This window comes from Thermobia domestica, chromosome 10 (assembly GCF_964235325.1).
Source record: "Thermobia domestica chromosome 10, izTheDome1.hap1.1, whole genome shotgun sequence".
NCBI classification, from domain to species: Eukaryota; Metazoa; Arthropoda; class Insecta; order Zygentoma; family Lepismatidae; genus Thermobia; species Thermobia domestica.
In genome coordinates this window covers 268,912,590-268,938,719 of record NC_137463.1, presented here as the reverse complement: position 1 = coordinate 268,938,719, position 26,130 = coordinate 268,912,590, and the positions used below count along the sequence as shown (strand labels likewise).

At 35.8% G+C, this 26,130-nt stretch overlaps 1 protein-coding gene across 1 annotated transcript in view; it reads right to left on the bottom strand.

The window, feature by feature from the left end:
* rod (kinetochore component rough deal) overlaps positions 1-26,130 on the bottom strand; it is a 224,765-nt gene that overhangs the window by 66,853 nt on the left and 131,782 nt on the right. The window contains exon 28 of the mRNA XM_081729572.1: positions 25,650-25,762. Within this exon, the coding sequence (XP_081585698.1) occupies positions 25,650-25,762 (113 nt within the window). The remainder of the gene's footprint in view (positions 1-25,649; positions 25,763-26,130) is intronic.

Here is a 26,130-nt window from a genome sequence, read left to right as displayed (position 1 = left end):
AACATTCTGTCCTTGAGGTTCCGCAGTTTCTTAACCAACAATATCGGAGCAGATGGGTTAACCAAAGAGGACCCACATCTTGCCTTAAAAGATCACCAGCCTTGACACCTTGTGATGACTGATTGTGAGGACATGTAAAGGCAGAGATACAGGCACAGGAACCACTTAATCTGGACAACCTGAAGGACAAGATAAGCGATATGATTCGGAACATCACGAAAGAACACCGTCAGCACACAATTTTCAGTTTGAGAAAAAGACTGGTTATAGTCTTTGAACGTGATTGGTGCAGCAATGGAAATTTGGCAATGAACTTAAACAAAAATACCTGCGAACCGTAACGTATACACACACAATTCTGTATTAATAAATTTCTGTCTTGAAATCACAGTTTTCGTTTCTGCAGGACTTTATGTGCTGCGTTATATCTTTCACATTACTATCCTTGATTTCAGATTTTCCTTATTTTGCAAGATTATGTGCATGAGTCCATCATTACTAACATTGTTTTTGAATGCTCCTTTTAGTTTAATTATTTTGAAGGAAAATATTGGAATTAAATTTTATTTTCGTCTCTCCAAATTAGTGTTTAATTCGTACTATTTTTAAGGCCAAATGGGAAAAATCACAAATTAATAATCTACTTCAAGTTACTCTTATAAAAGATGATAAACAACACTTTCAATGAACATGTAACGAACAGAATTATTCTAGCTATGAAAAGTCTACAATGCTGGGGAAAAATTCTTATCTGTACAAATGTAGTCGTAAAAGTTTTAAAGCATCAGTTTATTCTTTGTTTTTAAATTATGTACCATAGAGTTTCACCACTGACTGCCTTAAAGCAATTTTGAGATTTAAAAATGCATGAATAGTTTAGACTTTTAATTTAGCGAAGTTCTCCAGTTCTATTTTAAAACGTCAACAATTACAAACCAAAATAAATTAACGCAACAATACTTTCAATTTCTAAATTTCCATAACAACTATAATTGCCCGAATTCTCAAACGAAAAGGACGATAAATGGTGAGTGTGCATTCAACATTTAAAATTTTCTATCTTTTACATGATTTTTAGATGTAAAATTTAAATTTGGTGGTCCTACATATTGTGGTATATAACACCTGTGCCACAATTTATTTTTAAAATATGCTTCGCGTTCAAAAATAGCAGAAATGCTTTGTTTTAGAGTACCTGTCAGCTCTTAATGTGGTAATCTTGCTATACCGTTATTCCCTATTTCATTTTTTTTCTTTCTTTTCTTTTGTGCGTGTCTATGAATTCCAATTTCCAACAGGATCGCGTACAGGTTGAGTCACTTGCCACGTACTATCTGCCACACGCTGTTGTCATATAATGTTAGAATTCTATGACAAACTTTAGCACACAACCACTTAACTGGATCATCGTTTACAATCTTCAATACACCGTGGCAACTAAGCATTGAAACATTCCACCAAACTACAGTGATCTTTAACTGGTTGGCTATCAACCAGTACTACTTATATTATATATATACACAAGGTAGACAATTCATCTTGATCATCCGTGATAACGAAGAACTCAGTGAACAGTGTTGTCATCCAATTATAGTTATAATTTTTCAAATGGTACTACATCAAATTATTACATATTTCAACATGTCAAATAAAAACATAAAATACTACATTTATTATTCAGTGTTGCAAACTAAGGATGTTGTAGTATCATAAACATCCAAAGTTTAGAAGCTTCTATCACACATACAGCACAACGCAGATGGATAGGACAATGCACATCGGAAATGCCTTAGCGTTGGATACTATGGTCATGGTATGATTTATTTTGAATGAATAGCAACGAAGTTACAAGGGTTTGAAATGTTTTTTTTTTTTTTTTTTTCGAAAACATGCTTAAATAAGTATCATATCTAATTACTTGTATATTTAGCAATTGGTAAACAAATCATTTTGTCGTTTACAGCACTTCGATATCTCAAACCGTTCCGGAGATATGATAAACATTGTAAAAGTTCGCAACACTGCTGAAAATAGCATATTTCTGGAAAATATTTAAAATCATTGTTGTTCTCCTTTTCTTTTATAGGATTACAGTAATAGTTTTTAGTAGCTGTAATTACAAACTCTCGCAATTACATGATTTAAGCAGTGTTGCAACCAGCAATGTTTATCATATCTCCGGAACGGTTTGAGACATCGAAGTGCTGTAAACGGCTAAAATAATTAGTACATCCATTGAAAACCATACAAGTAACTAGATATGATACTTGTAACCATCTAGAGGTCGTGGTCCATGTTCGGGCAGCTATTTATTTATAACCGCCTGTAGTTCTGTTCGCTGTCCTTGGCTCGTGGTATTACCAATAAGTATACTCCTGATACTTTAACTTACCTGGACAGGATGATGAAGACCTCTCCAAGAAAGGTTACAAACTGTTTCCAAAAAGCTCGTCGGTCTCAATAATGAGATGAGCATTAGGCGCCGAGAGGTTCGGGTGTCTCGTCTCGAAAACCTCACGGACGATCAGACGGTCATCCAGACCATAACGCACACAAACATCACTCATACAAACAACGAAAACACACTGAATTAAATAACATTATACTTATTTATTAGAACACTATTCTGAAAAAAAAATAACGAAGAGAAATTAACACAACACTGGACACTAATATATTTTGCCGCTGAAATTACGTTTTGCCCTTTTCGGGAAATAGAGCCCTTTCTATATATATGATTATAATTCAGGTATCACTATGAATACTTTGCTCACACCATTAACACACTTAGGGGATTCGCACTGGGGAAAAGTTGTCTGGATCGTCCCACGATGAATCCAGTTGTTACGCTGAACAGTCCTGCAGCGTAAAGGTGAATCTTCAGCAAACACACAAAAGAAGATCTCCACAATGGAATATAGATATTGGAGGGCGCGTATGTAACATTTTAAACGCACAAGGTCTGAGGACCTGGGATTTCACTGATTGGGGCTAGCCGTAAGAAATCGTCCTTCACCGGCTAAATAGCTTGTGCCCCTTAACACAACTTATGTTTGAAGTGAAACGCGAGATGCGTGGTTGCATCTTCCAGACCTGGAGTCAAACTCCTCGAGCATCCAAGCTCAAGCTACGGGTTGCAATGGTCAACGGAAAAGTGTTGGCAGTTCATTTCAAAAATCACACAGTTACTCACCTGTATGCACATACAAACAGAATATAGAAAACAATTTATGTTAATTTTAGTCAACTGCCTATAATGCACTAGACACGGCGATAACACTGGCGTGAGAAAGTACAGATAACGAACTACGAAAATTGTGAGGCTGGTGCCACTTTGGCTACTGGGACATCTGGTCAGCCCGTATTTCTCTAATCTATTATAATGTTTCCATAAGCGATTAACGAAAGCACTTAATTCAGTTCCAAATAACTACAGAATATATACTGTGCATATAATAAGTCAGGGAGAAACACTGAAATGGTTAGTCACTAACTGAAATGTTCTCAGCAAAAGCAATGTTTTAAACATATATATGAAAAAACGATGAAAGACTTCTTTGTCCAATTGTGTGGGAAAGAAGCAATTCCCACCAAAGAAAGAACTTAGAAAGAAATTTTGCGTTGCAGAATAAAGTATAAATCGAAAATAATAATCACTGTCTTTACGAAATATACAGAGTGTCCACAAAAAATCCTTCTATAACCTGGTAGCGGTTATATATGGTGTCCGAAAGTGGAACGACCTGTCAAGTGCACACGTAGACAGGTTGAGAACCCTTGGCCGTATGACGAAATATGAATAAAATTAGGTTTTTCACCTGAAAATTTAAAATAAGTTAGTTGGCAACACTGTCATATGGTGTGAGACTTACGTGTATGAACGTTGAATGGTTTTTCACCTGAAAAAGGGCTATTTAAAATAGTTAAAGAACTTGTTCACTCACTACAACATGATGAGGTTCCTGCATGAGCAATGTCCAATCCAAGTGTTCCATGAAGTAATAAGATCCTCTTGAACAATTGGTGCAGTTGGGTTTCCTTATCTTCCGTTTCTTCACATGTTGAAACCATGCTGTCTTCCTGTGTAAGTATCCTCCATGATTCTCCAACGATGAGTTGATGAGGGGAGAAGGGGAGTTTTTTTTTTTTTAACACTGGTGTGAGAAACGAGATATGGTTATAACACCTGTATGATAACTTTTTTTTTTTTTTTTTAAAGTTCGCAGAAAGCGTTTATAGGGCTATTAAAATTCTTACTTTTTTTAAACAGTAATATATATATATATATATATATATATATATATATATATATATTTTTTTTAAACACATCAATACTTTTCGTAAAATGTTTAAGTGTTCCGTTTCGATCACTTTATTTGATATAATATGAAGTAAATACGTTATAGGGCTATTTAAATGCTTTTTTTTTTAACACATAAATGCTTTTCGTAAAATGTTAAAGTGTTCCGTTTCGATCACTTTATTTTGTGCAATATGAGATAAATATACACACTCAATAACTATTCATGAAAGCATCGACCTAAAGAATTATCAAATATCTCAATAAAAATTAGTAAATATACTGATATCTGTATTTAAAATATCAAAATGTGAATGAATAAGCAAATAGCAAAACATGTTAAAGGTACTAAAATATTAAAATTGTTGTTAAAGTTTCGATATCACTCTAATATATTTGAAAAATATGAAAATCATTGAAAAAGTAAAATGAATGGAAATGTAAACACATGATAAACTGACAATATACAAACAAAATAAGATTTTCACCTGTATGTCCTTTTTTTTTTTTTTTTTTTTTTTACTGTGCCTCGTGTTGTTTGGCAGAAAAGAACGAAAATTCATTTTTCAAAATAAAAAAAAATAAACTTAAGTGTCAAAAATGACGTTCATAGTAATTCCAAGAAATAAGCATGATTCTGCATATCAAAGAAAAGATCGTGATTTCGTTGACATGTATGAAGAAAATTTGGCACGCCATAAGATCAAATGCCATCTGCTCGTCGAGACTTTAGTTCGATAATGCTCAATACAACGAATGATTTTATTCTGAAACAAAGTTATTATTAGCGTAGGCCTAGAATAATGGTTGTTGTTCATTTCCAAAAACGTAAATATTGTAGGGTTACCAGAACATGTGGGTATTATCTGCAAGAAATTTATTAATAAAGCGTTGAAAACTATACAGTGTTGATCCAAGTTTCTCAAAGGTCTGAATCAAGGAAGTTGACTCACTAGTCCAAACATTCCTGAAAATAAATGGTCATTACGTCATGAATTGACCAAAACCATAGGTGGGAAAAATGTGTAATACTACACGTACTTACACACAAAATATGCCATCGACACCTGCGAGGCAAAAAACTAGAAACGTGGAAAGGCCTGCGACCATAGGCACTTACAAAATGTTTCTATACATAACTGAAATATAAACATTAATATTCAGTAAACTACGCATATGTTCCCTGGAACATAACGTACATCATCCACCTGGAAAAAATGTGTAAACATACAAAATACAAATGCTCTCGTAGCACCGTGAAATGTCTCTACAAGACAAAATACATGAGACCTATTAAAAGAAAAACATGAGATACAAACAAGAATATAGTCAACGACATTACAACTCTCTGGTCGGTCTGAAACATCAAGATAAAATTCCCTACAAAACAGCTGTAACAAGCTTCCTTAAGCATCTTCGCTACAAATATTCAAACTGGTATTATTAACGCATTAAAATTCAAAGTCATCGAGCATATGAAATAATTGACAAAGTAATTTTTCATAAAACATTATGGCTTCATGCTGTTGGAAAGAAAATAAGTTTATTATTCGAGATCTATATCAATATCTCTAAGACGGCTGAAACCTCATAAATAATGAGCCATGTCGATTTTTGAAGAAAATCATCCGTCGTTGGTAGTATGGCTGAAACCTAAAGGTTTGTATTCCAAAACCTTTGGCCATGTCGATTTCTAAAATCTTCCATACTGTTTGTTATGGCTGAAACCTAAAGGTTTATATTCCAAAACCTTTGGCCATGTTGATTTCTGAAGGAAATCCTCCATAACAAAAACAATTTTACTAAAAAATTCCAAATAGTTTTGGGACATACTGTGACTAAAATATAACTTTCTCAAAATTAACATGAAAAATAAACATTACAACTCATTAGCATACAAGTACACAATATAGTTACGATTCATAAACGTTAAAATATTCGCTGAAATGTTACTAGACAATAACATACACTAAAAAAAAAAATCTAACCTAAGAATACACATGGTTAGTTACGGGTTACTATAAAAGAAGAAGAGAAATGAAAACTATATTTTGCGATTGATGGCGAAAATACAGTTAGCTATGGAATATCCAATGGATTAGCCACATCCATTTTTGCAAGAGATCTGCAATTGCAGGAAATATTGCCTCCCTGAAAAAAAAATATTTATCTTTATCCCCATAAAATATCCTACCCGAAGAAGTTTCCCTACGGTCGTTCAGTGGTCTAGAGAAGACGAAAAAAAAAAATGTTAATTAGAAATTACAAGAAAATATAGAAGTTAAACATATTTCCGCATAAATATTAATATGAGGGGAAAAACGACCGTTCACCATCAGAATATCTGTTCATATAGTTCCTTCTAAAATAAAAAGATTACTGCTTTCGTTCGAAGAATATACTATTCACACGACATTCCTACACACACTATTAGCTAACAAGGAAATGTCTGTTTCACTCGTTTAAGGCTTAGCCTACTTTCCGTTCTCAACTTTTCTCTTCGAACAAAATATATCATGTCACATCCTGGAAATTCAAATAAGTCAAAATCGGGTAAATGACGTAAATGAGGTTCAATAAAATTGCAGTAAACACTTCAAAATGAAAATGAAAATCTAAGATTTACACTGAAAAATAAATTTAACATTGATTATAAGTGTAAAGTTTCATATTCTACGCATGAGATTACATACTAAGTTTTAATGACAAATATACAAGTGTACATATAATGAATAACTAAAAAATTTCTCTTCCTGGGCATCTCGATGCATTATTTAAAAAAAAATCTAAAAGAAAATCAAACATTAATTGTGAGTCATATGTATGATAACATGTTTAAGAATTTGGAAAGTGGGAAGGGATTCTAAAAAGATTTTTTTTAATCTTAAAAAACAATAGAAATATATTATGACGCTAAAATATCTTCCCACTAGCTGAGGTACGGATATCTCGCCAAGATATCAAATTGCTTTTGAAATGCAATTCCCCTACGTATGTGATACGTTAATTATTTACTAAAAGATCTAAATTCAAACATCTGAAATGAAAATAAGAAAAAAATAATGACATTAAACTAATAGTAAGTCAATGATAAGGTTTGCAACACTCATACACAGCTGACTGAGGTGTGAAGTGCTACACGGAGCAAAGACAGAAAAAGAAAAGAATGAATCAGCTGTATACCGTCCGTCATTCATAACCATAAGCACAGGTGGTCGAGAATGCAGCGACTATCTTATCAAAATAAAGAAAGAAAAACGTGTTATCTGCTCATTACCGAACAGTTAAAAGCTGGAAGCAAAAAGGAGTATTAAAAGAAATGCGTAATTCTTCTTTTCGTATCCAGGTGTTCTATCAAAAACTAAAAGCAAAAAGAAAGAAAATGAATACATGTTTATCGCTTAGAAATGCGTCGCTCTCCTGAAAGAAAATTCGTATCAGCATACAAAGTTTTGGTTGCCCCCCTTTTTTTTTTCTTTTCCTATGATTACTGTTTCTGCTTTGATAATTACGGTTTGTTCGTTTATTTCTACGATGGTTACTTCTACGTACAAATCTATGCTTAATGTCACACAAATTGCGGTTCCTGTCTAGTATGTGATAACTCAGGTTACGTAGCCGTGATTTACGACTCCTTTTGTATCTGTTATTCTTTCGTGTGCGCTCTTGGTTCTGATTCCCTTTAAATTTCGTATTGTTTACGATCTGATCTTGGTATCTTTGCTTATTGCAATAACTGTAACTTCGTTTACGCTTTTTCTCTCTGTGGTTTGTGACAGCTGTTTTTATGCGCTTACGACCTCTGTCGTCTACAATTGTATGTTCGTGGATTTCACTACTTCTACTACAAGCGGCGTCACTAGATTCTGAATAGATAAAATCGTTATCAGATTTGTTACGAGGTTGGTTTAGACTACCTGTCTCTGGTTGGAGTTCAGATTTCTGCGTTACCTTTTCATTAAGAGTGTTAGTGTCTGGCTCAGGTTCCAATTCCAATGTTTTGTTTACACTAGGAATACCAGTCACTAACTGAGGTTCAAATTCCGGTGTTTCGTATCCTGTATGAACATCTGACTGTAACTGGGGTTTACATTCCGGTATTTTGTTTTCAGCAGTTTCCGTTTGCTGACTATTTTCACGAAACACGTCCCGTAAACCGTCTATCTTTTGCCCTAATTCGCTCTTTACCTCTTTCTCTAATCTATCAATATTTTCTTTATTTCGATTTATATATCTATCAACATTCTCTTTAAAATCAGCTTTTTGTTCTAATCTAGCAAAGCTCTCTGTAAGATGAGCAAAGTTCTCTTCATCTTTAGCGTGATTCTCTTTACTTTGCCTTAATAATTCTTCGAGAAGTGAAATCGCCCTAGCAATCGGATTAAGTCCCTGGTGTGTCATCCTGAACAAAAATAAAACTTAAAAAGTATGATTAGAATGAAATGAACTATCACAAGAATATATGACTAAAATCACCTGAAAGAGATTTTTTTTTTTTTCAGATTACTGGTTCTAATCTGGAAAAGAAGTGATATATTAAAATATTTATCTTATGAGTATATTCGAGCACCAACGGTCTCGATTCGGGTCGGTAGTTCGGGCGTCATTTATATGTAACCATCTAGAGGTCGTGGTCCATGTTCGGGCAGCTATTTATTTATAACCGCCTGTAGTTCTGTTCGCTGTCCTTGGCTCGTGGTATTACCAATAAGTATACTCCTGATACTTTAACTTACCTGGACAGGATGATGAAGACCTCTCCAAGAAAGGTTACAAACTGTTTCCAAAAATCTCGTCGGTCTCAATAATGAGATGAGCATTAGGCGCCGAGAGGTTCGGGTGTCTCGTCTCGAAAACCTCACGGACGATCAGACGGTCATCCAGACCATAACGCACACAAACATCACTCATACAAACAACGAAAACACACTGAATTAAATAACATTATACTTATTTATTAGAACACTATTCTGAAAAAAAAAATAACGAAGAGAAATTAACACAACACTGGACACTAATAAATTTTGCCGCTGAAATTACGTTTTGCCCTTTTCGGGAAATAGAGCCCTTTCTATATATATGATTATAATTCAGGTATCACTATGAATACTTTGCTCACACCATTAACACACTTAGGGGATTCGCACTGGGGAAAAGTTGTCTGGATCGTCCCACGATGAATCCAGTTGTTACGCTGAACAGTCCTGCAGCGTAAAGGTGAATCTTCAGCAAACACACAAAAGAAGATCTCCACAATGGAATATAGATATTGGAGGGCGCGTATGTAACATTTTAAACGCACAAGGTCTGAGGACCTGGGATTTCACTGATTGGGGCTAGCCGTAAGAAATCGTCCTTCACCGGCTAAATAGCTTGTGCCCCTTAACACAACTTATGTTTGAAGTGAAACGCGAGATGCGTGGTTGCATCTTCCAGACCTGGAGTCAAACTCCTCGAGCATCCAAGCTCAAGCTACGGGTTGCAATGGTCAACGGAAAAGTGTTGGCAGTTCATTTCAAAAATCACACAGTTACTCACCTGTATGCACATACAAACAGAATATAGAAAACAATTTATGTTAATTTTAGTCAACTGCCTATAATGCACTAGACACGGCGATAACACTGGCGTGAGAAAGTACAGATAACGAACTACGAAAATTGTGAGGCTGGTGCCACTTTGGCTACTGGGACATCTGGTCAGCCCGTATTTCTCTAATCTATTATAATGTTTCCATAAGCGATTAACGAAAGCACTTAATTCAGTTCCAAATAACTACAGAATATATACTGTGCATATAATAAGTCAGGGAGAAACACTGAAATGGTTAGTCACTAACTGAAATGTTCTCAGCAAAAGCAATGTTTTAAACATATATATGAAAAAACGATGAAAGACTTCTTTGTCCAATTGTGTGGGAAAGAAGCAATTCCCACCAAAGAAAGAACTTAGAAAGAAATTTTGCGTTGCAGAATAAAGTATAAATCGAAAATAATAATCACTGTCTTTACGAAATATACAGAGTGTCCACAAAAAATCCTTCTATAACCTGGTAGCGGTTATATACTTATCTAAGCATTTTGTCGTAATAAAGCCCTTTAAAAAAACAAGTCATACCACGTCCATGCAATACAACGCTAAAGGTGCTTTCGCTGTGCATTGTCCTGTCCATCTCCGTTGTGTTGTATATGTGATAGTGGCTTCTAAACTTTGGATGTTTGTGATACTGTAACATCCTTAGTTTGCAACACTAAATAATAAATGTAGTATTTTATGTTTTTATTTGACATGTTGAAATATGTAATAATCTGGTGTAGTACCATTTGAAAAATTATAACTATATTGGGATGGCAACACTGTTTACTGAGTGGTGTTTCTTAATACGTAAAACGATGTCTCCTTCCTTATAGTTGCTTCATGCAAAGTTCCGTTTTTCTCCCTCAGTTTGTTTCTCCGTTATCACGGATGATCAAGATAAATTGTTCACCCTATATATATATATATATATATATATATATATATATATATATATATATATAAAGAGCATAGTTCTATTGAAGTAGCATCTATACGCGTGTTTTTTAAAGCAAAAACGAACTAAACAAGTGCTTTAACAAAAAAAGAAAAAAAAATCATTCCCGATAATTCTAGGATATATCTTAAAGAACTTTGAACATCAATGGAAGCATATTTCCAAAACATGTTCATTAGCAACCTCGCGATAAATGCTCTAGTGAATGTTATATTGCAACGGTTGCCGAAGAAAGAGAGAAAGAAAGAAAGAAGAGGGTGGATCTTTTGACAGAACTCTATAAAGTAAAGCAACAAAGTTATGTGTGGTTTTCTTTAACGCAAAGAGACGTAATATTCCCATTTGTGTATAGAATAGATATATTCTCTCGAATAGGTGTATTAACTGTACAACCTTGCTATAAAAACAAAATTGTAATATTAGTTGAGCGTATCTATTACTTCATTTTAAAATGCCATGAAAATAATGTTGTAGCTGAAATTGCTTCACATCGGTACATGCAGCTAACATGATGGTCTCCTCGTTAGTCTCTAGATGTTAGGAAACTTTTGAGTCTGGTCCCCGTGCTCCCCTAATATCCTTCCTTGGATTTTTTTTCCTTGGAAAGTGCGTCAAGGATCTTGTCTACGAAGCCCCTGTTCCATATCCTCCTGCACTTCGTACATGGATTTCTGTGCTTTTCGAAAACGTTGATGCTGTTATGCCGCAGCGTGTATCGATGGAGTTCGAATATCGTTTCGATATCCTGAGGGCAACTAAAGGGACACATGTAGAAGTGTTGTAATCAGCAATAACAAGGTTCCTACTGATCTGGAAAATTCTAATCTGGATCCTATTCATCTTATATAACAGGTGTCAGATGACGTTGACATATAAATAAGGAATAAATAACTGAATGTCATCCCAAAACTGTACACCTGTGATGGTATTATGCGGGAAGACATGCAGGGGCATGTGAGATTCTAGGGTGGTTCTACCTTACACCATGATTACTTCACACCTGTAATGGTACAGTTGAGAATGTTAGGTGGTGTTCCAGGCTCTCTCCAGATGAATTCACGTTGAGAATCACTGGTGAGACTATACGAGATCCATTTGTGAATACGGCATGACTCCATTATTGCTGGATTAATACATGATGTTCTCTGCACCAATTCAAACAGGTTCTTCTTTGTAGTAGGGCCAATGGAACACACATTGCTGGCCCTGTGGCATACAAGTGAACCTCAGCTAGTAGTCTGTACACTGTAAACTTTGAAACGACAACAACTATAGCAGTTGCAAGATCCTTACCGAGATCCCATATCCATTTCACCTAGTTGTTAAACATAATAAATGCTCCTCTTGAGTAGTGGTATTAATTCGATGGCCTCCGTTAAACCTCCGCGAGATTCTTAAGATAACATTCGATGGAACATCGAGTCCACGCAACATATAAAACTGGGTCTGGCCTTCTTCAGTCGTGCCACGATTCTTCCACTTACGATATTATCAATATGGTTTCTTTGCGCTATTCTCGCACATGTGCATTAGCAATAAGGTCAACAATACGGTGTGTGTGACCTCTGGAACACTACTGCTGGCGTGCTGAAAGAGCAATCACCACATTCTCGACGTCAATGGGTGTATTCAGCGCCGTCCAGATAAAATATCGCGTATCATATGTGGCAAACAGTCAATAATCCATCTTGGTGTACGTTCAATGAATTTATCACTGTTTTGAACGATAGTTTTTATACAATTCCACATTATTCTTAAGTTGTGCATATGAGTGTATATAGGAACCAATACTAAATTCATAAATTGTGCTTAAGTATACTCCTTACGGGTTCAGTAGAAATATTAAGAACTGATATTAAACTTATTCTTGCAACACTGAATTCATATCAAGAAGCAAATGTTTGTTTACTCTCACCGTTTACGGTCTATACAGATCAATATTAAAATCGGGAGTAGTAGTCATTTTCTACTACTTTCGGTTGCAATAGAACAAGCTTTCTCAACCTGTTTCGTATCACGACTCCTTTTCATTACATCCTCTGGACACCAACTCCCATAAATACAAAAGGTAACAAACAAACAAACAAAAAAAGTCTTATCGTTTTGGATGCCCTATTCGATGAAGCGCTCACAAAGAGTAAACGAAGTGATTGAGTGTTAGTGTAACTTTGACCTGCCTCAAATATTAGCAGTTGCGAGCACACAGCAAGAGCACTCGTCCACTATCACAAAGAAATGTAGGTAACGAAGCAGTTCTTTTACTGTTGTTTGCTGTATGACTTCAGGGTGATATTTTCAGCATCCGCATCAAGTTATCGAATACGCCAGGCATTTCGGATGGAGCCTGACAGGCATTGATTCTAGAAGTTCAAATAGGGAGATTTGAGTCTTTCTGATGAACTCTACAGTGGGCGACCACAAGTATTGGATGATAAGGCATTGAAAGTAGCCATAGACAAAGAAAGCAGTTAAACGTGTGCTGAACTTTCGAACGCTTCCAGGTTTCCAAGGGGGGAAAAATCATACTTCACCTGCACTGTATAGGAAAGTGCCCAAGCTATGCAAGTGGATTCCCCACACATTATCAACAGCCAACAAGAAACATCGAGTGACAGTCTATTTGTCGATCCTGTCTCGGCGCCGCAAAACAACTCATATTTAGTCAAGTGCTTGCCAGTGACGACGTGGATCCAGTATGACACTCCTCAGCGTGCCAGACATTGGCTGTAACCACGTGACCCTGTGCCTCACTCCTTACGACCAACTTTGCACTGCGCAAGATCATGCTCTGTATCTGATGGGATTAGGGCTATGAGCTCTTGCAACCAGGCCAATCCATAAAGGAAACAGCTGATGTTCCATACCCCACGAGAAAGTCGGACTAACCAACTAGATTACTTGAAAATTCTAAACTTCGTGGACTTTCAGAAACTATTTTTTTTAAAAAAAATGTTTTTTGAGTTTGTAATTTCGATGCTGAACAAGTTCCGAGATGCAAGTAGAGAGCCACCTGCTTTGCGAGATAGCGAACACCCGTCTAGAAAACCAAAAATAGATGTTAGGAATCAATGTGCTGACTGCACATAATCAACTGAATGTACGATACGCCATTTGTCCAACTATAACCATTCATAGCCTGATTAGCACCGCAGACTGATTTTAATATGTCAGCAGTTACTATCTTTTTTGATTTAATTTCATTGTAAAATAAAAACCTCTGAAAAAAAAAAATGTTGAAATGATGACCCAATATAATTTACTTTCCTTTATCCTCATCGCTGACAAAAATCACAGTTCTCTGTTCGAGAAATTTCAAACAATGTGATTTCCTAGTAGTCATTAAATAGTTTGTAGAAGAACACTGCTTTCTGCATTTTATTTTTTCATTATTATTATTATTATTTTTAAGATTCTTAGAATCCTTTTTTTCTCAATAGGAAGCCAGAGGCATCACTTATTGGACAACGGAGTTTTTATTTAATTAAAGAGCAGCTACAAAAAGCAGATAACACTTCTACTCAACTAATTTTTAACTTTCACCGAAGAACAGTTCTTCCGTAAAGACTGAAATATTATATGTGAATGGTGTTAAAAGGTGGCTGCAATATCATCAAACCAGAATCCACCAACTGTACCTTTTATTCAATCAAGTTAACCACGTTTAAAATAGAGCAGATATGATATGGAATAGACCAAGGTGTTGATGAATGTATTTGTCCGACAAAGAAAGTTAAACGTATATTTCAGAAACATTATTATTCACTCTTGCATTCTGCGAGTGATTCTGTACTCTCATGCAAAGCGAGTGATTCTGTACTGTCATGCAAACTGAAAACTTATGGAACAAGATTTGTGGTTTTTAGAAATTTGACAAAGTTATAACTATGCCTGCAAAATGTTATTATCTATCGAAAAGCAACAAATTGATTTTGGTGACTATTTAATAAGAACTGAATCACATTACGAAACGTAAAGCTATTACTTGTTTAACTATTATAATAAATTCACATTCATATCTTGTGTTTGGTTCCAACACATCACCAAAATTTAGTGAAGTGTTTCGCCTTTGGAGAATAAATATGTGGAATCAAAGTGAGCATACTTGATGCTAAAGATCGACAACAACAGGACTATGGCTTTCCACACTATGAATGGCTGCAATGTGGATCGTTGATAAAGACTACTTCTTACATATTCCTCATTAACACATCATGGATTGAGTTTTGAGTGATTTTAGTGTCATGTAGCTGAAAGCACTTCAAAATAAGACAACTCTTTTGAAATTTCGCAGAGAAAACGTGCAAATGATACACAACCACATATTAAGGACGTTTCAAAATGGACCTTTCTTGTGATAGACATCAAATTACTTCTGGTAGCTGAGACGATGGCACAAATACTGAGTAAAACGTGTGTGCTTTTTCATCAAATCATCAGAAACTGCACGGGTGTCTTCCCTGTATTCTGAAGCAGGAAGAGAAAATGGTGTCATCACGTACTCTAACAATGTATCTGTTATTAAAAAAAAAGAAGAAAAGAAAAAGAGAAAAGAAAAGATAAATGAATAAAAACGGGGGGAGCTTTGATTAAGTGGGGTGGCTGGATCAATAGATGGATGGGGTACATCTACCACCAATCTTCCTAGGATCTCTAGGAAGATTGGTGGTGACTGGATGGGCAGGCAGGGGAGTAGACTGGCGGACAGGACGGGTGTTCGGGCCGCTGGGCAGACGGTTCGGTAAGGGGGAGACGGGCTGACGGATGGGTTGAGGGGGCCTTGGAAGAAGGGAGGGTGGGGGTGGGGGTGCTTGGCCGGGCGGGTGGATATACACAACATATACACGTACACACACATCCAAACGCCTACATTCCTCATCACCACAAACACGGATGCAGCGAGGGACCACGCGCTTCGATCCAGATGGGTAAGTATCGTAACATTTACAGACTTACACAATGACTTATTTTCTTCGGAAAACTCTTCTGCTCTTAGATTATTCTTGAAATAATTGTCCTGCTTTCTTCAGTATATGTTGAATGTGTCTTCGTTCTCCTTTTTCTGTATCCAACAGTTCTACTTCTTCATAATCTCTATCTCTATGATAACAATCATTGGTTCTTCAATATACATTTGTTCCAATAATATTTCTTTTATACCTATAACAATTACTCGTTTCTCAATTCACACTTGTTCAATATTATTTCTTTTCTTTTCTACAGCTTCAATCAGAACGTTTCTCCATCAGAATATAGAAAAGATTGAAGAAATGAAGAAAAAAGTGTCACTGTTGGCCATAATGAATATTCTGCAACAATGTTATGACGGAAGAACAAGTTATTAGGTCAAAGTATGGGTAATATTGAGGATGAGAGAAATTTGAAGAGGGCACACGTCGCATACACAAAACCAGTAGAAAGCTAATGGATACAACAGCTGTAATCTAAAATACAGAGAACGAGAAAGAAAACTGGGATTAAGGGTGGTAACAGAGTGGAGAAGTATGGTCAACATAATTATAATAAATAAATAAATAAATAACTTAAATAGATGTTATAGTAGGTGAGAAATATAAATAAAAAGTTAAATAAATAAATAAATAAATAAATCATAACTCCTTCCCCCATCATCTCACCATCATCATCATCATCATTATAACCCTAATCACCGACCACACTGTCTCCAGTCTCCTTCCACCCGAATCTTCTCTCTTTCTCTTAATATCTACTCAAGACTTTGATCTCGCCACACGTTCTTTCATATTAACCTCCTAGCACAGAATTCAATATGGAGATAGTGACACTCGACTGGACTTTTGTCTAGTATTCTTCGTTTTCTTCTGTCTTGGCTATATCCTGATGACGAGACACTCAATCTTGAAAGCTACATCTTTTATTCTTTCAGTATGCATCACATACAGTACCTAAACATTATTCACACACAGGGGTGACTCGCGAGAGAAGTCACACTGGTAAAAAATTAGATTTATCGTTTGAAACTAAAAGAATAAAAGTTATCTAATGCCTTAATTGTTGTATACAACAATTAGTACATTAATAAAGTTTTCTTCCTTTACTTTCAAGCGAAAAAAACTTAATTTTTTTAAAGATGCGACTTCTTTCACGAACGCATCCACAAACAGTTAGTATTTCTTTTTCAGTTGTTTCGACGAAGAAGAAAGAAGAAGAAGCCTTACCACGACATATTATCTGTCTGTCTGGTTGGGTGTCTGTGCTTCTGTCTTACCTGACGCTGGGGTTCTTGATATCTGTCCTGACGCCTGAATCTTAAATGTTGATCCCGACCTGATGCCCTCTGTGCCCTTATACCCGCCCCGAAGCCAGCCTTCTTCCGTGCCTGCTTTCCCCCTATCTATCCATTCTTTCAGCCACCCCACAAAGCTGATGGGGAATTAAAAAAAAAAAATGTTGTTTTGTTTTATTTCTTGATGTCCTGTTTCAAACAAATCTGAAACCGTTAAATGTTGAATGGAATAAATTTAGCATGCAATAGGAGCCAATGGTGCTCTTTAGCTTCCGTAGCGATTACTTCCATTCAACCAACACCTCCTCTATTTTAATTCTGAACTTGAGCAGTTTTTCCCTCAGTTCACGTTAACAAGATGAAATCTTTAATTAAACATCCTACAATTGCATTCTTTCTTCTAAAGGAAACGGATGAAGGATAAAAGTGAATGATTGTGCATGGTTCACACTTAAATTCTGATATCCATTTCCCTGACTGCACGACTGAAGTAAATTTACCAAAAAGATCGAGCCACCCAACGGTCTTCTTTTTAGTTTGTAAACACAATATAAGCTTTCTTTCTAAGTCTTTATCATAAATCAAACTTCCTGTATTTGGATCTCGGAATTAGATTTCTGGGCTGTCGGCAGCAAAGGCCACGTATATGTGGGGTGACTTCCCTCAGAGAACACACTATCCGAGGAAATTCACGTGGAAGACGTGGGTTCGATTCCCGGCGGGAGCTCATGTGGTTCGGATTCCACGTTAAACAGTAGGTCCCGTCTTATATAGTTCCGCTGCTAAAAGGGACCTTAAACTCAAAATCAACTCCATCATCCGAAGAAACGGAAGAAAAGATTAAGAAAGGAAGGGAGCGGTCTGGGAGCATTCTGTTAGGTACCATCCCGGCATTTACCTCGTGTGGATGAGGGAAACCCAGAAAAAACCTCACTCAAGATGGTTGGCCTGAAAAAGCTGTTACACTTTCTCGACCGAGTGTCCCCACCGGATATCGAACCCGGGACCGCAACAAGCGCCATATCATCAGCAAACCTATACACCTAATCATTCTACCTCCTACTGAAATGCCTCCTTCATTTTCTTGGCTCTTTTTCTCTCTCTCTTCTAGATAGATATTAAATAATGAAGGCGAGAGACAGGATCCCTGCCGAACTCCCCTTCCGATTACACTATCCTCTTATTTCCTTCCATATTTTAACACTTAGTTATTGGTCCATATATAAATTGTCATAAACTCGTTTGTGCATTATTTTGGCTGTATGCAGTTCAAGCAGTTTAATTCTTTCTTTATTTAAAAGGACTGTCACTTACTAGCAGACGACGTTTCTATGTGTGCGTTCTCTCACTCAGAGGAGGCAGGCAGCTGGTTTGACCTTGGCTAGCGTTTCTCCAGCCAATCACAGCTCTGTCCGCTTTTACGTCACTCAACGCGTGAAACCCACGCGTACAGCGAGAGCTGAAGAGATTTGGCGGTAGGCAACTTACTTGGCGCCGAACAGACGAATACGTAACAACCTATTTTACACTGCTGCAGAATTCAATTATGTAGTCATGTTATTTACATAGTTACATCCATGTATATTACACAAGATAAGACGCATCTAGAAATATTATTGTCATAATTACCTTTCCCTGATGTAAGACAATGTAAGTATATTTTAACCATTAAAATTTTTGAATCTATTTTTGAGTGTTGCTACGATTGTGCATGTCATCTCCTCACGCCTCGTGGTAATTCGTTTGAGTACATGGTGCAGAAATTATTTTCACTTATTGTTTGTGGAGTTTATTATCTTTTCGAAAGTATGATGCTGAATCTTTGGTGTTTTTAAAGGTTGTATTTAGAATCTTTGCTTATGTGTAGTTGGCGTTGAAAGGAGATATTATTTATAATAGCTTGTTTCATCGTCAACGCTCGAGCAAACATACTATCTACGACTATTTAATATAATGTTTGCTCTATTTGGATTACCATCCAATGGAGTAAACGTTATAAAATTTATTATGAGTCTTCGGAATGTGGAAATCTTACAATATCCAAAAGTGACAATTAGAAAATGTTGCATTTTGTTTAAAACAAACATTAATTTTCCTTGTAATTGCAATGTCAATCACAACTAGTATCCAATCTTCACAAGCGCAGAACTATTCATAACAATGACGACGATTGTGAAATACAAACCTTAGGCTAGTTTTAGACGAAAGCATTTATCGAGCATTTCTCGTAGCAGATGTGCTGTCAAAAATCTTGTAATATTCTATGGCATCAAAAGTATATTGTGCTTTTACACGGTAGCATTTTGATAAGCATTTTGTCGTGACGTAGCAAACAAATCACTGGAGAAGAGCGCAATTATGGCTCCAAAACTAAAAACAGATATTTCAGTCACTATTTCTTCTAAAGCCCTTTTTCGCATATGCTTATTATGCTACAAAGGACTTTAACGGTGCAGTTATACTATACAGAGCCATAGATTTTAAAATTTACAGAAGAAATTTCTAATATTTCAGAGGTGCCCACAAAGGGGGCTATGACGCAAACTGCATCATTGAAATATTTGGGGGGGGGGGGTTAAAAATCTATATAAATATGTTTGAGAGGGTGTAAAATTAATCGAAAAGTTTTTTTTTTTTTTTTTTCATGGAAGAACACCTACGGATAGACAATTGGGGGGTGCATCATGGACATAAGAGAAGGTGGGCACCACTGAATATTTTAATAGAATAGTGTATAAGTGATGGAAATAATGGTGTGCACTTACATTTGAAATGCGTATTTACGTGGAAATATAGAAATTAAAGTCGAACCTGAAAGGCACGTAATCTTCAATAAGCTGCTATAAAATTTTAGCAAGTATGTAATTTCCCCATTTTGTATCGAGAACAGAACCCAACCAACCCCTTCAGGGCTTCTAACCCGTTCCCACTACTGCTACTACTATTCCAACTGCTACTACTACCCGTTCCTACTCCTATTCCTACTACTACTACTCTTACTATTACTACACCTACTGCTACTGTTACTATTACTAAGTACTCCTACTTCTACTCTTACTACTACTTACTCCTCCTCCTCCTACTACTACCTACCCCTCCTCCTCCTCTATGGGGGCCGCGGTGGCTCAGTGGCAGAGCGTTCACCTCTGGTGCTAGGGGTCTCGGTTTCAAACCCTGCTCCCGCCAAGTGAACTTTGTGGTGGACAAACATCGTGTGCGTGGGTTTTCTCGGGGTTCTCCCGTTTCCTCCCACTTTCTTCATTCCACCATTTCATTCATTACTCATTATCACCGTCTCCTTTAGCCTAACCGGCATAACCGTGGGACGTAAAACTCAAGAATTTCATTTCATTTTTTCCTCCTCCTCCTACTACTACTACTTATAATATGGATCCGTATAGTAAAACTACACGTTGCCACCTGTTAAAGTGAACCTGCACCGGAGAATGCAAGAGCAAACCTCAGAAATGACTGTTGAAGGTACAATAAATGAAACAAGTTTTTTTTTTTTTAATTAATTTCTGTGTGGATCCGTATAGTGAAACTGCACGCTTTTAACTTTGTACAAACAAGGATGTTCCTCATATTTTTTAATCAACATAATAATAGATCTAGTATCCCTACTCTAACTCATTTTTCTTTACTACAATTCAATTTCCCATACAAAACAAAGAGCATGGATATTTGACACAAAATCTTTCGCTTCCTTTTAACACACCACGGCGCTGCAATCGGAACAGAAATGCTGGGGAAAATGCTACGAAATAGAGCAGGTTCTATCGACAAGAAATGCCATAGGATATGCCATGGCATGGGAAATGCTATAGCATTTGCTACTTTAGACGGTAGGATATCGATGATACGATTTTTGCTACGAGAAATGCTACGATAAATGCTTCCGTCTAAAACTAGCCTTACGTTCGATGAAGCAGCAACTGAAACAATGAAATGGGACCACCCGTGAAGCCTCTACTACACAAATGAAGGTGTTTGGGTCATCATGGAGAAAGTATACGCGGAAATATCTGAAACACTTAATGCGACTATTGCCAGGCATCAAATTTACGAGTGTTTAGTATGTACGGTTAACCTAGAAACTTGAGATTAGGAGATTTATTACGAACGGTATCACTAAGGAAGGATTTTTTGGAAATTCGACGTGGAAGGATGGAGATGGGATTTTCAATTATTACAATAAGATGTTCATATCTCTTTTCGACTGCCGTGCTACCTATTTAATATAGAGAATACGAATGTACTAGTCGTCAAAGCAGGGGCGGACCAAGGCAAAATTTTCACCCGGCCAAAGTGACTTTTCGGCCTCCCTCTAGTCTTAGCCTATATTTTATATTTAATTACAGTGATTTTAATATTTTAAACCTATTTTTCAAAAAGAAAAATTAATATTCAAATACATGTTATAGGTACGGTATATTTAGTATTTAAAAATATGCATATGGTATCAATTATATTGTTTTTTATTATTTATGTATTGATATGTATAAACAAAAACAGTATCTAACAGTATTTATTGAATACTACTAATGGTGACATGATTACTGCTATGTTGTAAATGGTTTTGTTACATCAATAACATCAGGAGTCATTCTACTATACATTCGACCATGTAACAAACGTGGGATACCAATAAATACATTTCGCACATGTTGAACGTGTTTTAGGGGCGGGAGGAAGGATTCAGAGGTAGTCGCTGATTTTATTATTATTTTTTTTTTTTTTCGTAGTGCCGCTCCTAACCCCTTTCTATGTTGTTGCAGAGTGGTATATTCGATTTCACAAACACTATGGAAATGAATGATTTGGCAAGAACTGTACATAGCGAAACAATAACATCTCCTAGACACTACTTTCAAAAAAGGCCGACAGTTTGGCGCGGCGGTGTCGTTTCTCAGAAATTAAAAGTAAGTGCTATATACACTGTTTCCTCTCCACTACCATTTTAAAAGTAATATATATAAAATCCAATAACATTTGTTGCCTGGGAAAGTTCAGAAGAATATATCCCGCTATAAACAATACCAACTCCCCTCCACTCTTTCTTCTACATTCCATGTTTCCATTTGTCGATACAGCCCCCCTAGTACTATGAAACTCTCTTCCATAGTGGAATGGAAAAAGATAATGTAATTGACGCTATTTTACAAGAATATAAAAGAAAAAAGTCAATAGAAAACACGTTATAAAATATACTTTTTGAGGCTCGTTTTGGCGTCCCCTGACTGTGGCGCCCCGGGCAGTCGCCCGGCTCTTGGTCCGCCCCTGAGTCAAAGCTATTCTGGAAAATCTTGATTTGTTTGTGCTAAGAGTAAAACTGAATCCCTAGTGACTCGTTTTGTAATGAAGTAACTACTTTTTAAAATGCATATGTATATAGAGATCGTGTACTCAATGGAATTTTTAAATATGAAACAAATACGTTATGTAAACACTCAAATTTCTGATTATGGTACTTCATTTCTGAAATAAATTTAAGTCAGAATAGGTGGCTCAGTAGTAGAGCGTTCACCTCTGATGCATGGGGTCTTTGGTTCAATCCCAGCTCGCGCCAAATGAACTTTGTGGTAGACAAACACCGTTTGCGTGGGTTTTCCCGGGGTTCTCCTTTTCTTCCCACTTTCTTCATTCCACAATTTCATTTATATCTCACCATCACCGTCTCCTCTAGCCGATCCGGCATAATTAAAACTCAAAGATTTCATTTTTCATGTAAGATTTCATTTTTCATTTCTACTAAACACAGTTTCAATTAACTTCAGTCTTAAGTCGGGTTCAACATTCAACTTATTCCTGTACTTGTTTTTGATATACATGACAGAAAAAATCCACACTCACAAAGGTAAGTAGAACAAATGCTCACATAAATTTTACAACTTCCTCTGAGATCAATGGATATTCGTTTCTATTTGCCAATCAGAAGTATCCATTCTCTTCAACATTTGCTTCAGACTTTCGTCACAATGAAATCTCGATTAACACGTTTTGCCCAGAGGAACTTAGCGTTTCTAATCGTGTTTTGAATGGAAAACGCGTTTCCAATCTAAAATTCTGAAGCACGATTTTCTAGGAAGTATTTTTTCAAATCTGTGACTAGAGATATTCACTGCCAGTTCAGTAGAAGGAAATTTTAATTCTCACTTAAGGAAGCATCTAACAATGGAAAAGAATTTGTGTTGACAGTGCTGATTTCTTAAATCATGTCTTTTTTTTTTTTTTTTTTTTCAATTTTATCCTCACCAAGAATAAAGAAGGACACGCACACTGTAAACTCTTATTCAGCTGGCTAAGGGGGGGAAATAAATTTGCCAGGTAAGACAACCGGACTAGCCAGAGCTCACTACTAAAATTCAAATCGGAGTGTGTAACTGGGAGAAGAAAAATTTCCCCTTCTGAATGAAGTTCAAACAGGCGAGTCAATATATTTCTCCTCAACAGCTATCACACTTCAGTCTGGAATAAAAGTGAATCATGTTTAGCACATTTTTCATTGCACAAAGCGGAAAATGGTTTTGAATTGAAAGCTCTGTCTTTTAATGAAGTTAATCATTTTAACGCTTTCATTAGCAAATGTCTTCAGAGTCTCTGGCATATTTCTATCAGATAAAACCTTACAATGGATATTACAATGCACAAAGTTCACCTCTGGAGCTCTCTCTTTCATTTTCGCAATACTAATAATGTGTTTCTCAGTTATTCAATATGCTCCATCGGAACAGACACGAACATACTTTTTTTTTTTTTCATTCCCATAAACCCATCTAATATGGAGTTGTTCGACCAGCACTGATTCATTAAACAGGAATTCCTCCTTCACTGTCTCTCAATCTATTAATTTTATATATGTAAGATAAGCTATCCTACTAATGTCAGTAGTTTCATCCAATTGAACACAAAAATATTTACTACCCCCAATTTTGTCAACTAACTACACCCTATCATTGAAAACAAATCTGAACTTCTTAGTAACACGGTGTCATTGGACTGTGGAATCATTTCAAGTTGTTTTCTGCTTTGATTCCTAAAACTTTTTAAACCTTATGTGCAGCTGATGGTAATATTAATTGTGAGGGTTTTTCCTGGCTTAGCTATTCCTAAACTGATTTCATAAGATACCTCCAGAGCCTTGAAGTTAATTTCTGAAAATAATATATATATATATTTCTGGCTGTACGCAATGGTATGGTGTACTGGCACCTTTCTTAATATGAAAACGTAATATTTCCTCTTTTGATTTACAAAGGGGCTGATGAGAAACTTCGAAAATACCAAATAGTAAAAATATAGTTTTAGTGAAAATCAGAGTTTCTATTGTTTTCCTTTTCCTTCTTTTCTTTCTAGGTAAAGAGTTGTAAATCTTTGTTCCTTCTTGAAGTTAGTTAATTGTATTCAGCAACTACAAATATTTGGGCCCTTGTCCTTTTATTTATTATTAGAAAGAGGATTAAGTGAAAACATCTCGATTTTTTTTCGCTGAGTTTATCCATTAATTTAGTAGAGATTTGTGGAACATTTTGGTAGAATGATTAGTACTGTAAAGAACATTGTGTAAACAATATACTGTATGTGTGTTGTTATTGAAACTCAATATTTGTGCTATAAGAAAACAAACAATAGCAGTTTACTTTCACCTGTTTACAGAAAGAGAAAAAAGCAAGAAACAAATCACTAAGAAATATTATCATTGCGATTATTGTATTATTAAATTAAGATGTAAGAATCAGACATTTTAAAAGCATCTTTATATATGTACGTAAGACATTTTAGTTACAAGATTGCAATTATATATTACTGGACATTATTATTATTATTATTATTAACACCATGAAAGGCATGCAACTTTTTAACCATTATGAATCTGAGTTTCAGCGTATCGGCTCTTTTATTTTTAGAAATTTATTTTAAATTTCAGGTACTTCGTAAGAAATAGTCGTGTAGCCCAGGCTGATAAGACTGGCACTGTGATTGTTTTGTTTACTAGCTGTAGTTGAAAGCAGAAAACTCAATGGTGGTAGAACGCAAGCCGTTAAAGCAGGGAGCAAAATTTTCGGTCGTCAATTCGCCATTGGCGACTAGAAATTTAGAGCTGGCGACCAGTGTTCAGTAGGCCACTGGATGATTTGCTGACAATCTCCATTAATGAACCTTCACTTAAGGACTTTAATCCGAAAACTGCAATCGACAACTAGTACTTCAGTGCAGAAAGAGAGCGTTAACTAAACGTTAAGTCTTAATATAAGATATTTTCCAACAGGTATATAAATTGTCCAAATTCAAAATTGATTATCCTGAATGAGATTGTTTGGTTTTGAAATTTTATGCCCTGATATAATCGCTTTCTTTGTCAAACCAAAGGCCATGGAGGAGACCTTTCGTCATAATTTGTACGTAAAAGATACTGGCGACCATTATTTTTGGATTGGCGAGTGCGTCTGACTTTGAAGTTTTACGCTCTGGGTTAAAGTATACAAAAAACCAAATTTTGTTTCAACATCTAAGCTATACAGTTGATAAAGAATGAAAATAAAGTAACAACTAACCTTACTCCATAAACTCTTTAAGAAGTCAAAAACTTTTCTTTTATCGGAAATTCTATCAATTACTTGGTTTACTTTCCTCTCCAGTTCTTCTTCATGGCCAATTATTTTTACTTCTACGAAAACATCAACAACAACTAAATAAATAACTGGAAATAAACTAAACCACAAAACCAAACAACAAAGAACAAAAGAAGATGAAAAATCAAATCGTAAAATATTTCGATTCTATTGAAATATTTGGTAATAACCTATTTGTAAATGTAACTATATAATTTTTTACTAAATGTGAGAAGATAATTTACCCATATGATTAGTATTTAAGAGTCTTCATCCCGGCGAAATTAAAATACCGCTAATTTTACAGTAATTATGTGATATCTTGAAATAGATAAAAGATAATCGAAATGTGGAACAAGAGCGCCCTAGACAATATTATTTTACATGAGATACCGTTATCACGACTCACTTATCTGCTTTCGAT